This window comes from Argiope bruennichi, chromosome 6 (genome assembly GCF_947563725.1).
Source record: "Argiope bruennichi chromosome 6, qqArgBrue1.1, whole genome shotgun sequence".
Lineage (NCBI taxonomy): Eukaryota > Metazoa > Arthropoda > Arachnida > Araneae > Araneidae > Argiope > Argiope bruennichi.
The window spans coordinates 76,651,440-76,665,503 of NC_079156.1; the positions used below are offsets into that span (position 1 = coordinate 76,651,440).

The window sequence follows — 14,064 nt, forward strand, 5'->3', positions numbered from 1 at the left end:
CGGAATTTGCCATTCAAAATGGTGGCTTCGATAACGTTTTTCATCAATTTTTTAATGACCAATCGTGGGCCATTTCACAGCTGTGGTGGGTTCAAATTCCGAAGTAAAATAACCGGAGATCCAACTTTCAATTGTAGAAGGTGTGGTGACATCCCTGGCAAATCCAGTGAGTTCAAAAACTCTGGTGGATAAATTACAGCTTCGTTAACATTGCAAACTGCATCGATGGATTTGTATGATACCAAGTCACCTAGCAACGACTGCTGTATCTCGAAGTTTAAATCGTCGACGTCCAAATTTTTTGCTGCCAAAATGGCTCTTTCTGCCAGCCACGCATGATTTATGTATTGTGTGCGCACATCGGGAAATATGCGGTCAATGAGAGCCTTTTGCGAATCAACGATAGTACAGAAATTAGTGGGCAATTTTATGCATCCAGTATTTTCATAGACAGCAACTTTTCCATCGCCGATATCTAACAATTGGTTCGAGAATGTGCCAGCAGATGGATCTTGTAGCATTTGGAAGCGCATATTTATTTTTAGCTGGACTTTTTCAACATTACGCCTCAGTGGCGATAATTTCAAGCAAGCGTTAAGCTCATCAGCTTGCGTTGAATAGTACGTTTATTTGGATATAGCTAATACTAAAATAGCGATTAAAAAATGGGAGGGGGGTATAGGTATTTTTTGATGCCAAATAAAAAAAATTTACAAAAAAAAAAAAAAAAAAAATAGAAAAATTTTTTGGATAAGGGCACCCTAATTACCTAGCTTTATGAAATATACTTTACGACCTATTCTCATACCTACAAATACACATGAAAAATTTCATAAAAATCGGTCGAGCCGCTTCGGAGGTGTACGAACACAAACACCGTGACACGAGATTTTTATATATTAGATAATATATATGTTTGAATATGTATCAATTCAAATAAATTTTAAAATAAAACCTTCGATTTTACGAAATTAACCCCTTTTTTTTTTATCTATCTAATCTTTGAACAGAAAAAAAATAATCAAACGAAGCAATTTTATATTTAGAATATTAGTTTTTTTGTGTAAAAATATATCCTAGAGATTCAAAATAAAATAAAAGTAACATTGTTTTCTTGATTTTGTTTTTTCCTCCCAAAACTGGGAACTGCTAAAATGAGGTCATTCGAATTTAATCAAGTAATCAAATAATCAAATAAACGAAAAGAAATTTTTCAAAAAGGGATAACTAATATTAGTCAAATGAAATGCATTAAAATTCATGCACATTAAAAGCATAATTAACGGATAAAAAATTGTTCAGATAAAAAAAAATGTCAATTACTAATTCCTATTTTTTTTTTTTTTTTTTTTTTTCCTTTTAGAATACGGAATATTTTATTTTTATTTGCAAAGTTGAGCTATATAAGCAAAATTTTAAAAAGATTTTTATACTTGTTCATTTTTAAAAATATATATAAATTAAAGAAATAATACCAAAAGCAAAAATATATTCTTAATAACACTAAACAATTTCAATGCTGTCTCAAATATTAACATGGAAACGAGAACAGCAGACGATTTTTATATTTATTATGTATGAAAATAAATTGCATTCTGTTGCAAACGATTATCACAGATGAGTATCTTTTCATGTAAACGACAACAAATTAATAATAGAAATATACTGCCAAAACGGAACAATGAATAATTGAAAACAGCGTGTGTTCAGATGAATAAGCAACAAATTAATGACTGATGTATAGAAATTGATTGATTCATAATACATATTCTTTGCGAAACTTCCGGTCCTATGCAATAAGGGAAAATGATTTAACACGGAAATTCAGCGAAAGCCTCTTTTGCTCTTTAAAAATTCATTTGAACTGCACCGAAATCCAATTAGTATTTAATTAGTATTAATAACGAAGTATAATTTTTTTTCAAAAAAATTACAATGAAGAAAAACAATTATATAATTACAGAGAAATTATGTAATTTTATATTTAAAAAATTCGAATATATTTCTAGTTATGTACATAATATTGTTTTTCAGTTTCAACAAATCTAAAACACAACTTCTATGGCACATTCAAAAATTTTATAACTTGCAGGCTGAATACAGGATTTTTCAATGATTACAAAATGTTACGGTGAATTAACAGTTGATGATAATGATAAAAAATATAAAATTGTAAACATTTTATTCTCTAGTCCTTAAAATTTGCCCTATCGTCCAACTGAAAGCATGACTAGCCCATAAATCAGTGAATCAAAAGCTAATTTTTAACAAAATATCATCAATTAATGGGAAAATGCAGTCATTTCTATTCAAGTAGCATGAAGATGTTATAATAGAATTTTGCCAAAAATTTGTAAAAATTAGGCAACAGACGCTGTGTTTAATGTGGCATAATAGATGCTGAAAACACGTGATATGAATTTGAATATCATCTCCACATTCTTCAATTAAAAAGCGAGTGAATGCTGAAATTTGTTAAAATTATAGCTTTTATTACAAATTCAAGTAGAAAATTTTGAATTTATAAAAAATAATATTGTGGCGGCTACAAAATTTTACAGCCTTCTTTTTTGATACAATAGATGGCGTTACTTTATTAACATCAAGGATACCTTGCCCATGATTCTTCTTGGAGATCCTTATTAGATTGTATTCAAGTAAGTGTCGCGTATTTTTCGTGTTTGTGCTTATTTTTTCTTGTGAAATGTGGAATTTAGAAAATAATTAAATAACTGTTCCATAAACTCATCTATTATTTTCCTCAACTTCATAATGAAGTTATAAAGAATATCGTCCCTCTACAATATATGTTACAATAGTCTTCGTGTAGGTGCACTTTTGTTTTAAGGGAAATATTTTATCATCGTCCAGTACATTTTGCAAAGAAAAATTGAAAAATATTCCTTAGGAGAATATCAAACATTGGGACTGTTATTTTATTCTGAAATGAAAGTTTAAAGAACAAAACTTACTTGAAAAGAACACAGAGCTGTCTTCATGTTTCAAATCAGGAAGTACTAGAAAAGAATAGAATATATCAATATTATTTTCAAAATGGAAAAATAATAAAATACAATTCATCACAAATTGATTCCCAAAAAATGACAAAATATTTCATTCTTTTTTAAATAAGATTCTGTTCTGATCTCAAATTCTGTTACATGCTATGAGATACCTCTAAACAATAAAAATATTGATATACTCATGTCTATTTATCTTAGAAGAAGCATATATCTACAAAATATAATTTTATCTATATAAAAAAAATTCAAATTGTTTCAAGACAGGCGTATGGTAAAAATGAAATTTAAAGTCTGAATTAAAATAAAAATCAGTCGATTTCTATTTGGTGTAAGTAGAGTTACAACTGAAAAGGCAAAGCATAAATTTTCGTATCAACAAAAATATTTAATTATTCTAAAATTCAAAATAAATGTAACTCTTGAAAATGAAAATGTGACAAATATTATAGCCATGATGTTTTTAATAGCAAATATTTATACTGCTTAATGCACACATCAATTTTCCTAATGGAAGTCTGGTCCCATGATATCATAATGTCATTAAAAATGTAAGTGTCAGTAATCCATTTAAAATCGTGCGCTGTTTTTTTTTTTTTTAGAGAGATAATGTAATTTCACTTTCTGCTTCCTCATACACTAAGTACTTCATCAAATTTACAGAAACATTTTTCTTTAGTTTTCAATAATGGAAGAAAAATCATGCAATTAAATATTTGATGATGCAATGAAAGATGTTTGGATGTACAGCAACAATAAAAACTATAATTAAAAATTATGCAAAAAAAATCTTTAAAAATTGCTGCAATTTAGGAAAAATTTGCACAGCAATTATAGTGATAACATTAAATCAATATATTTTTTAAATTTTAAAATCATATGAAAATTCTTTTTTGGGGTAAAATATTTTTGGAAATTATTGCGGAAAAATGATAAAATTTCGTTTAATTTTTAATTAATTAAAACTTCAAAAAAATCGTTTTGAAGTGCACATTCTCATTTTACTAAATATATTTGCACCTAACTGTGCTTCGGTAGCTCTAGGTCAAATGAAATAAGCATATAAAGCGTTAACAGACACACACGCACAATCTCCTTTAACATTAGCAGATACTATGAGCTCTACGAAACAGGGAGAGCAAAGATTATTGAGATTACAATTTGTCAATTTAGGAATACCTGCTATAAAGAAACACATGCATTTTACTTCTAGCCTAAAGAAAAACACACAATAGAAATATATTATTCTAGCCGCCTTTGGCTTCTAGCTTATTCGAATAGATTGAATTTTTATGTTGTTGAATATAATTGTTAAATATATTTTTTTAATTTCACTTTATTATTTGATAAAACAGAAAAGCTTGAATTTAATTAGCCAAAACGATTTATAAGACGTGCATATTAAAATCTGTATATACAGTACACTCCCAACTATCCGGTTCACGATTATTTGGCCTAGTTTTTCAAAAACCAAAAACTACAAGTTTCGACTCTTATCTTAAGGTTACATTTTTATATCTGTGTTACATTTACCAGTGAAAAAAAAAATCAGTTTGATTCAATTTTCTTAAGAATTTGGCCTACGATTTACATTGTTTTGTTTATGTCTGATGCATTTAAGTTAGGCATTACAGAATTTAAGTTAAAACGCGAACAGTTTATATCCTTTAACTTACTTTTTATCTTAAAAATTCTTGAAACATACAGTGCAGTATATAAACTATCAGGATACAGAGCCTTCTATTTTAACTCGACACGTTACCAGAAACGGCGTCTATGATTCACCTGACAGCGGCTGCGTTCACATTCTAAGTGGCTTGAGATAAATGGAGGGCTTAGTACTCAATAAGAAGTGAAAAAATACGTATTATAACTGCGTGATTTCGTATAAAAACTTTGTCTTCTGATATTGTTGGACAAAAAAAATGAGTTCATAAACCTCCGGCCTATCCAGTTTTTTTTTTTTTTTTTTGTTACCCGGTTTGCCTTTCAGTCGCATTAGGCCGGATACGCGGGAGCACAAATGATCAAAGCGGAATTAAAAGTCCTACCTCAGAATTAATGTCCAAAAGAAAGTGTTTTTTTAATTTTATTATAGGCAAAAGCACGCGACTAATGCCTTGATGTATGAATTTGAATTTCGTCTTATCATTAAAAATATTTTTACAAATCGTGCATTAAATTAAATTTAAAAAATTTATTAAAAATAAAAAAAGTAATCGTCAATTTTATTTATGTACAATTTTTTATCATTAAAACAAATTTTTTTGAGTTTTTAATATAATGCAAAAACCATTTTTATAAGATATCATTTCCGTAGTTAAGTCAGTTATTAATTATATGGCAATAGCTAATAGCCTATTTTCGCACTTGATTAAATTTCGTTTGATACTTATTTCTTAATTTCTTTTACATCTTCTTTCGTCTGAGTGAATAGTTTTCGGTAAGCCTTTTCAGTGCATTTCGAATAATATTTGTGGTTTCATTAATTAGCGAAGCGTTGAATTAAATGCACCGGTAAAAACGTTCAGTGAAGCGGTTAGAAACGTTCGTATAGTGATTTGTTTACATTTCATTACTGCCATTCGACAATATGTAACAAGAACGATTTCTATGCCATATGCCTTACCATTTTACATATATAGATGGGGATATTACGATTAAATATTCATTGCAATTTCTCCAAAAGTATCAATAGATTCTTTTAAATTAAAAGCAAAGATTTTATCCAATCAACGGTTATTGTTATCACGTCTTTCTTCAACTAAACATTGAAAGGAGAAGAAAGATAGAAGTACTAAAATCTATAGAGAATATTTATTGGACACACTGTTATAGATTTATCCGTTTTCGAAATGAGAAGAAATTCCTTATTGATTTTATAGGTCCAATCAGAGTTCCGGAGAAATTTATCACTGACAGAATGAATTAAAAGCATAAACAAGCAGCTGTTCTCCCTACCATTTTCTAGTATAAGGATCCTTTCTTTCAACCGACGATGTTCAAAATGTGAATGTAAAGATCAAATTCCAAATGTATCTGTCTAGATCGCTGGATATTTTTTTTAAGATACAGTTTTTACTTTCTCTCATATATAGAGAAATTACAGTAATCCTCAAACAATTCGAAATCGAGATTTACACGAATCTCAACGTTTAGATCTTTTTAAGTTCGGCATACACATTTTTGGAAAATGCCTGTCTATCTGTGACAAAAATAATTCAAAAACTTTTAAGTTAGATTAATGAAATTTGGTATACGGTCTTTACGCCGAATTTGTTGATTTCTATCAATTTTTGAGCAAAATCTCTTCAGGTGAAGTCTGTCAGTCCAGCTGTTTAAATATAATATAATACGATAAGTACAAAACAAAGAAAGTTAGATGGTTAAAATTTAATACACAGATTTATAATCTATAATATCGATAACTATCACATTTTGAACAAGTGGTTGACCGTCTGTCGTACTGTACTTCCAGAAACATGTAAACGCAACAACTCAAAAACGGAATGATTTAAAATTGTGAAATTTGATATGTGATTTTGTGGTTACAATTCTAGTTCTATGTCAAATTTTTGTTTCAATCAGTTTCGAAAAACGTGTCTAAAATAAACATTCGATTTTCAAAGACGATTAAACTTGTGTCAGAAATTAATCGCCAAGGATGAATTTAATAAAAATGCTAATTCACGCCAAAGATTAATATTTTTTATCTACTTCACGCCAATCCTATGCAAAACGTTTTCAAGGATAACACCTTTATTACAGAGTATGCGAGAAAGTTTTTAAGAGACCACTCCCACTGGTTAATTATAATTTTTTTTAAAAATTAAACTGCGCAAAAACGAGCAGACAAACAGATTTCGTCGATATGTTTAATGAATCTCTACATTTGAAATAGCCTTGGGTTATCTCTAGAGAGAGAAAAAAATATTGTTTTTTTTTAATTGTATTTATGTGTCTATCTATATGGTTGTAAATACGAAATAGATAGACATCTATTTGGAAGAAAATTAGGAAATAAATGTATTTGGACGAAAATTTGGAAGTAAATCTATTTGGGCGAAAATTTGGAAATAAATTTATTTGGACGAAAATTCTAAAATGAAAATAGCTTTATCAATAAAATTTAGTATATGGTTTCTGAATGAAAAAGGAGATCTTTAGTGAATTCTGGACGAAATCCGTCTGTCTGTCACATTGTTGACGTGGGTATGAAAACGATAATTAAAAAAAAATGGTAAAAAAAATCCAGGTAGATGAAATCTGCCAAATTTTTCTATACATAGAATTGCAAAATTACATTATATTACTCAGCGGGTTAGCCTCTAAATTGTAGATCCATGCATATGTTAGTGCAATAACTCAAAAACTAAAAGCTAAATCAATGAATATTAGATAAAAGTTTAAATTTATTTTCGTAACATTAGAATTGCAGAAATCTGTGCGCAATTCTGAAAAAAAAAGTTGTTAAATTGTTGATTGTCTATCGGTATTTTATTCGTGAGCAGATGAATGAAATAATTTAAAATATAATACACTAGGAATGTAAAATTTGGAATCGTTGTGAGTTTTCCTTTTCTTGACTACACAACAAAAGTAAACATAAAACATGCCTTATTACGAAATTATATGAGAATGCAGTTGAAAAAAAGTTCCCTTTCAAATCACTGACATTTAACACGGATTTTTGTTGACAAAATAATCACTAATGTCACAATAACAATCTAAAAGAAGAAATATTATTGACATGAAATAAATTGAAAGAATAAAATTTATCTACATGTTTCAAAACATAATAATGTAAACGATTGTAACTTCTTGGAGAAAAATATTTCTCTTCAATTTCTTTGCGTTTCAGATAAAAGAAAAATTTTCTCGATTCAGATGTAAAATCTATCAAAAAATCAATATGCATAGCTGAGAAGAAACAGACTTGGCACAGTTTTGCTCCAGAGAATCAACATCAAGTTAATGATTAAATAAAACGAAAAACTACTGCATTAAATAAAAAATTCGGAAACTTAGAAAGCGGAGAAAACATATATTTTCATATCTCTTCTAAACGTCACGATTAGTTTTCTACGATTGCATAATTTTCATATAAAGTTTCTTCAAAACATTTACAAAATATTCTAAAAGTTATTTAGAATAAGGACTCAGGACTTTTCCCCCCTTTTAGAATTCTTTAAAAAAAACGATGTATTAAAAATGTTTTTTTATTAATTAAAAAATATTCTACAGCAATATCTTTCTTTATATATTTGGAATAATTAGCAAAAAAAAAAATCAAAGAATTCAACTCGATCCAACTACTTATACGATTTCACCAATCTTTGTTTCATGTTAAAGTTCGTGCTCCCTAAATATGTCGTTAATGGGCACTTGTTCTCTACCCACATTTTCGACATAAATCTCAAAAACACTACTTTAATGTACATGTATATATTTATAGGGGTAAGCGATAACAGAGTTCATCCAACCAGTCACTGTACTTATTTCACCATTTTTTTATATAAAAACTCATGATCCTTAGTTCATCGATGGTCATCTATCCCTTCTCCTCATCCATTTTTAAGAGATATCGCAAAATAAAATAGCTTATTGCTTCAAAAATTAAGACAGATTTCGTCAATTAATTACACCTTTTTGCAGGCTAAACACATTAATCATAATGTTCCATGTTTGTTATGCAAGTTAAAATAATAACCCTCTTTAGTTATGATACGATGCAGTTCATCAAAAACAGATGACATAACTAAATTAAAACTATAAATATGGTGGGAAAACAGATGTTCGCCGAAAGCACCTATTTAAAAAAAATTAATTGTCAGCAAAAAAAATACATTTTTGAAGTTGCCATTCCGTTAAATTCTACACCAATTCTTATAATTCAATATATCAATACGACACTTCAGAGATTATTAGATCCTCAAACTCTCCACCAACTCGCCTGCACATCAACAGCATCTTTACATCAATTAAACTGAATTTAATTGGATTTTAATTGTATGTAGTTGTTAGTAATCTGTTAAAAATCATATTCAAACTAAATGGGTCTCAATCCTACTATGTCCAAAAAATGGAGTTCCTGGTTCAAGAAAAAGTGTGCTCATTTTTCTCATATGCTGAAATGAAGGCTCATATTGGTGATTACCAGACATAAAGATCATGCTCCACAAGGGGTCTAGGAAAAGTTTTTCGGAAATTGTTTTTATAGATACAGCAAGGAGGTCTCCAAAGAACTCTTTAGTCGATTCCTTTCTATAACACCATGAATTTGTTTTCAAGTATCAAGTTCCCTGAAGATGTATTAAATTTGCGCTGCCTTAATGGTGACGATATTTTTATTTTGAGATTGATTTCATAATCTGAATACAACTAATCGAACATCAAGTAATAATCATTTGAGTCTGGTCAGCTTCAAATCTTCCGATAACTTTTCATCTCAATTCTTAGAGCGAATGCGATAAATGTTTTGCTCTTTTTCCATGGAAGGAACAAGATTATTTCCATGAAATTTACTAGTTAACCCAGCAGGAGTGATCTCCCGAAACTTTCTTGCATACTTTTTAATAAACTTTTCATGCCAGAGAACGCTTTGCATGGCATTGGCGTACAATATCAAAGAAAATCTTACCTTTGGCCTGAATTTAGCATTTTTACTAAATTTTTCGTATGATCCTTGGCGAGATATTTGTCGATTTATCCCTGGCATGCATTAGTATTACAGAAAAATTTTATTTGCGATTTAGATACTTTTTCTCAACCGCTTGAAACAAAAATTTGACATAAAACAGCACTTGTAGTCATAAAATCTCATACTAATTTGATATATTTAAGTCATGACAATTTTGAATTTATGGCCTTTACATGTTTTTGAAAATACAGACCGACAGACGGTCAACCAGTAGTTGGATCTGACTCAAAATTTGCCAGGTTGTCTATATTATAGATGTTAAATCTGTTAACCGAATTTCATCTATCTAGCTCTTTTCGTTTTGTAATTATCTTTCTATCTTATATTAGAACAGGTGGACAGACGGATTTCCTCTGAAAAGATTTTACACACAATTTGAAAAAAATATGCACATTTGGTGCAAAGATCATATACCAAATTTCAACCGTCTAGTGCAAAGCGTTTTCGAGTTGTCTTTGTCACAGATAGACAGGCGCAAATTTCCGAAATATATGTTTTTCGAATTCAGTGAAGTCTGAAACAGGAAGTTTCTTCAAAATCTCTGAAGTTTGAATTTTTTTATGATTACTATATTTTCTTTATACTACGTATACGAGAAAGTAAAATTTTTTGTTTTCTTAAAGATCATATCTTTTTTTTATATTAAAAGGTATTTTCCATTATCTAAAATTATAAGAACACCTACTTTTAAGATATGAATAATAGCTACTCCAATTAATTGTGAAAAATATTTTTTAATGTAATTTCAGAAACCAGCATAATATTAAAAGAACCACCAAACGATGAAAATGAGTAAATGTTTACAAAATCGGAACTGTATCACTATTCTCAAGTAACCTTGACGACAACATACCATCAATTGTACACGAGAGCGGATTTATGAATAATGTCTAAAGTATTCTTTGATGCTTTTCATGCTTTATAATTTTTACCTATCACAGAACTATAACACGAAAATCTATTTATATTTACAATATCGGAACTATAACACTATTCTCAAGTAACCTTGACAACCATAACATGATTTATATACGATTTTATAAACATCACCTAAAGTGTGCTTTTTAAGTTTAATAATTTTTACCATATCATATGATCTAAGATATAAAAATGAAAAATTCATTTTAAAAAGTGTTTGGCAAAATATGGTCTGATCTTTACCTTGCACAACAAGGCGAAATCCTCTATTTCTATTAATTAATGATTAATTAAATCATTAAATGAAAAACGCAAACATGACAATTGAAGAAATAATGTACATTTACAAAATAATTCCTAACAGTCAGCGATAAATTGGAAGAAAAATAAGATGATAAAATTATTTTTACATTGCCATTTATCTAATAAAGAACCTTTTCCCCAATTAAAAAAATCATTGCTTTTAAAAAAGTAAGAAAAATTAAAAGCAGTTAATAACTAGGTAACAAGATTGGGAAACTAATTAAAATTTTTGAACGAATGTTTTGAATTAGCGGTTAAACATCCAATTAAATAAAATAAAATAATTCTAAAATCACGAAACAATAAACTAGAACATCGTTTTCTGATGATGGTTCTTTCTTTAAAAGAAAATGTTCTAATCCCCAAATTTCTCAACGTTGGGGAAAAAAAAAAAAAAAAAAAAAAAAAATGAAGAAAAGAGGATTTGAAAAGAATGTGTCAGTATACCTGAAAGGTTTTTCTTGTAATCAGACTGACTACATATGACTTCGAATCAATTGGAGAGTTTTTATTTTTATGTTGTTTTGCACATATTTCCAATACGAAATTAATATTAATCTCTTTTCTCTCGATAATATAAAAACATAAAAATTTAAAATCAAAAATAAACAAATAACTCTTCTAACAAAAATTTCAAAAACGCAAACGATATTTATACTGTATAAGACCAAACGATTTAATTTATTTTCACAGAAGTGAAATTTGTATTTTGAAGAACGAAATGAATGAATTTCTGATTAACATCACTGCAAGAAAAAAATTAGTAGTTTATATCATTTTATAAGTTCTTTTAAATCGCGAATATTAGCCTTTATATCTTTACATGTGGGATTAGAAAAGAATTAAAATACAAATTCAAATAATAATAATAATAAGGCTTTAAACATGTCAATAATGAAAACGATATTTATTAAGTATACAAGAAATGCACTCAGTTTCTTTTACAGAAATGTAAACATATTTTAAAGAGAAAAAAAAGTGAATGAATTTCTCATTAATATCATACTGAAAAAAATTAATCATTTTAAATCAGTTTACAAGCCCTTTAAAGAGGCAAATAATTAGTTTTTATCTTTTCATATATAGTATTAGAATGAAATAAAAATACAAATTCACACGGAACAATAACAAAAAAAATTAATTTAAAACTTTAAATAATGATTTTAACCATTCACATGATATTAATGAGGAAAAAACAATATAATCAACTAATATTTTTAGAAACGAATAACGTATTTTGTCGCTGTGATGGATTGTCCACCAAAAATATTAAAAACCACCGGGAGTAGTCTCTCCAAATCTTTCTCGCCGAACCGAATTTCGTCTATTTAGCTTTCCTCGTTTTGTAATTATTATGTTAACTTATGTTTAAACAGCAGGACGAACGGACTTCCTATGAAAAGATTTTACTCAAAATTCTAGCTATAAGCGTTTTCGAGTTACCTTTGTCACAGACATACAGACAGACGGACATTTTATAACATGCGTTTTTCGAACTCAGGCTGGTTTAAAACATGGAGATTCGTCAAAATCTCGACTTCGAATTTTTCGACATTACTGTGCAATCTTTACACTACGTATACAAGAAAGTAAAAAGTAAAGAAATTGAGAACTCTTGTCGCTGAAGGATTTATTTAGTTTCTTTATTTTTGGTATTTTATCCATCCAGCAAACTGATGTTGAGTAATCTTATTTGCATATCCGTAGAAAGAAGCTTACTTTCAAAAATAGGTTTTTCTGATTCAGAAGAAATATATAACTTCGAAATTCTTCCAAATCTCGAGAGCGAATTATTTGGAAATACTCTATAATACTTTCTCTATATTTGTATCTTTATATTTTTTCTATACTCTCTTTATTTGTATTAGAAAAGTGAAAAACAGCGAAGCCTAAAATCATATAATTTTGGTCTGCTTCTGAAGACAATTTGAGAATTTAGCATGTATAAATTTGAAAAGAAATTCATAAAAACATTGAATGACAGATAAAAAAAATATTTTCCCTTCAAAACTTACGTTTTTTACTTTCTCCTACATGTTGTATAGAGAAAGTAAAGTAACCGTTAAAAAATTCTAACTCGAAATTTTGATGAATGTCCAGATTTTAGACCTCCCTCATTTCGAAAAACACATTTTCGGAAAATGTCCGTTCGTCAGTCTGTCTGTGACAACAATAACTCAAAAATGCTTTGAGCTAGAAGGTTGAAATTCGATATGCTGTCTTTACACCAAATTTGCAGACTCCTATCAATATTTGTGTAAAATCATCACAGAAGAAATTCATCTGTCCCAATATAAGTTAACATGATAACTACAAAACAGAAAGAGCTAGATGGATAAGATTTTGTGCACAGATTTAACATCTATAGTGTAGACATCGGTCCAAGTTTGAGACAAAACCAACAATGGCTTGAACTGTTTGTTGTTCTGTACTTTCAGAAACACGTAAATCGACAATTCAAAAACGCAATGACTTAAATATATCAAATTTGGTATGGGATTTTGTGACCGCAATGGAAAATTTGTGTCAAATTTTTGTTTCAATCGGTTGGGAAAAACGCATCTAAAGCACAAATTCGATTTTCAGACACTATTAACCGCAAGGCAGGAATTAATCGCCAAAAATCTCGCCAAGGATGACACGATAGATTCAGTGAAAATTCAGTGAATTCATTCTAAATTCACGCTAATGGTTAACATTTCACTCAAATATCATGCAGAGCATTCTTGTAAGAAAGTTTATTACACAGTATGCGAGAAAGTTTTGGGAAGACCACTTCCACTGGTTTATTAAAATTCGTGAAAAATGCTATGAGTCAAACACGATGCATTTATGGTTTATTCATATCCATGGATATTAAGTGTTTTGAGTTATTGTATTTATTTCACACAGCAGCAATGAAAATATTAAATATATTTTTGTAATGTCTGTATAATAATAAATACAAATTATTAGTGCTTTTAAAATTAAATCTCACTTTAAATACTCAACTTCAAAAATAAAAACATGTTAATTTTCGAGTTGCGCAAGTTTTCTAGTCTCTTTGCTGTCTAATTTCTGTATTTTTAATTGTTCAACATGAAATTACAGTATCATGTGAAATTCATGATGCTAATGTAAATA

General features: G+C 28.7%; 1 protein-coding gene across 5 annotated transcripts in view; it reads right to left on the bottom strand.

Annotated features, from left to right (window-relative positions):
- LOC129971471 (oxysterol-binding protein-related protein 8-like) overlaps positions 1-14,064 on the bottom strand; it is a 242,769-nt gene that overhangs the window by 181,073 nt on the left and 47,632 nt on the right. For all 5 annotated transcript variants that reach the window (XM_056085271.1, XM_056085270.1, XM_056085268.1 and 2 more), the window contains one exon: positions 2,973-3,017. In XM_056085271.1, coding sequence (XP_055941246.1) covers positions 2,973-3,017 — 45 coding nt within the window. The remainder of the gene's footprint in view (positions 1-2,972; positions 3,018-14,064) is intronic.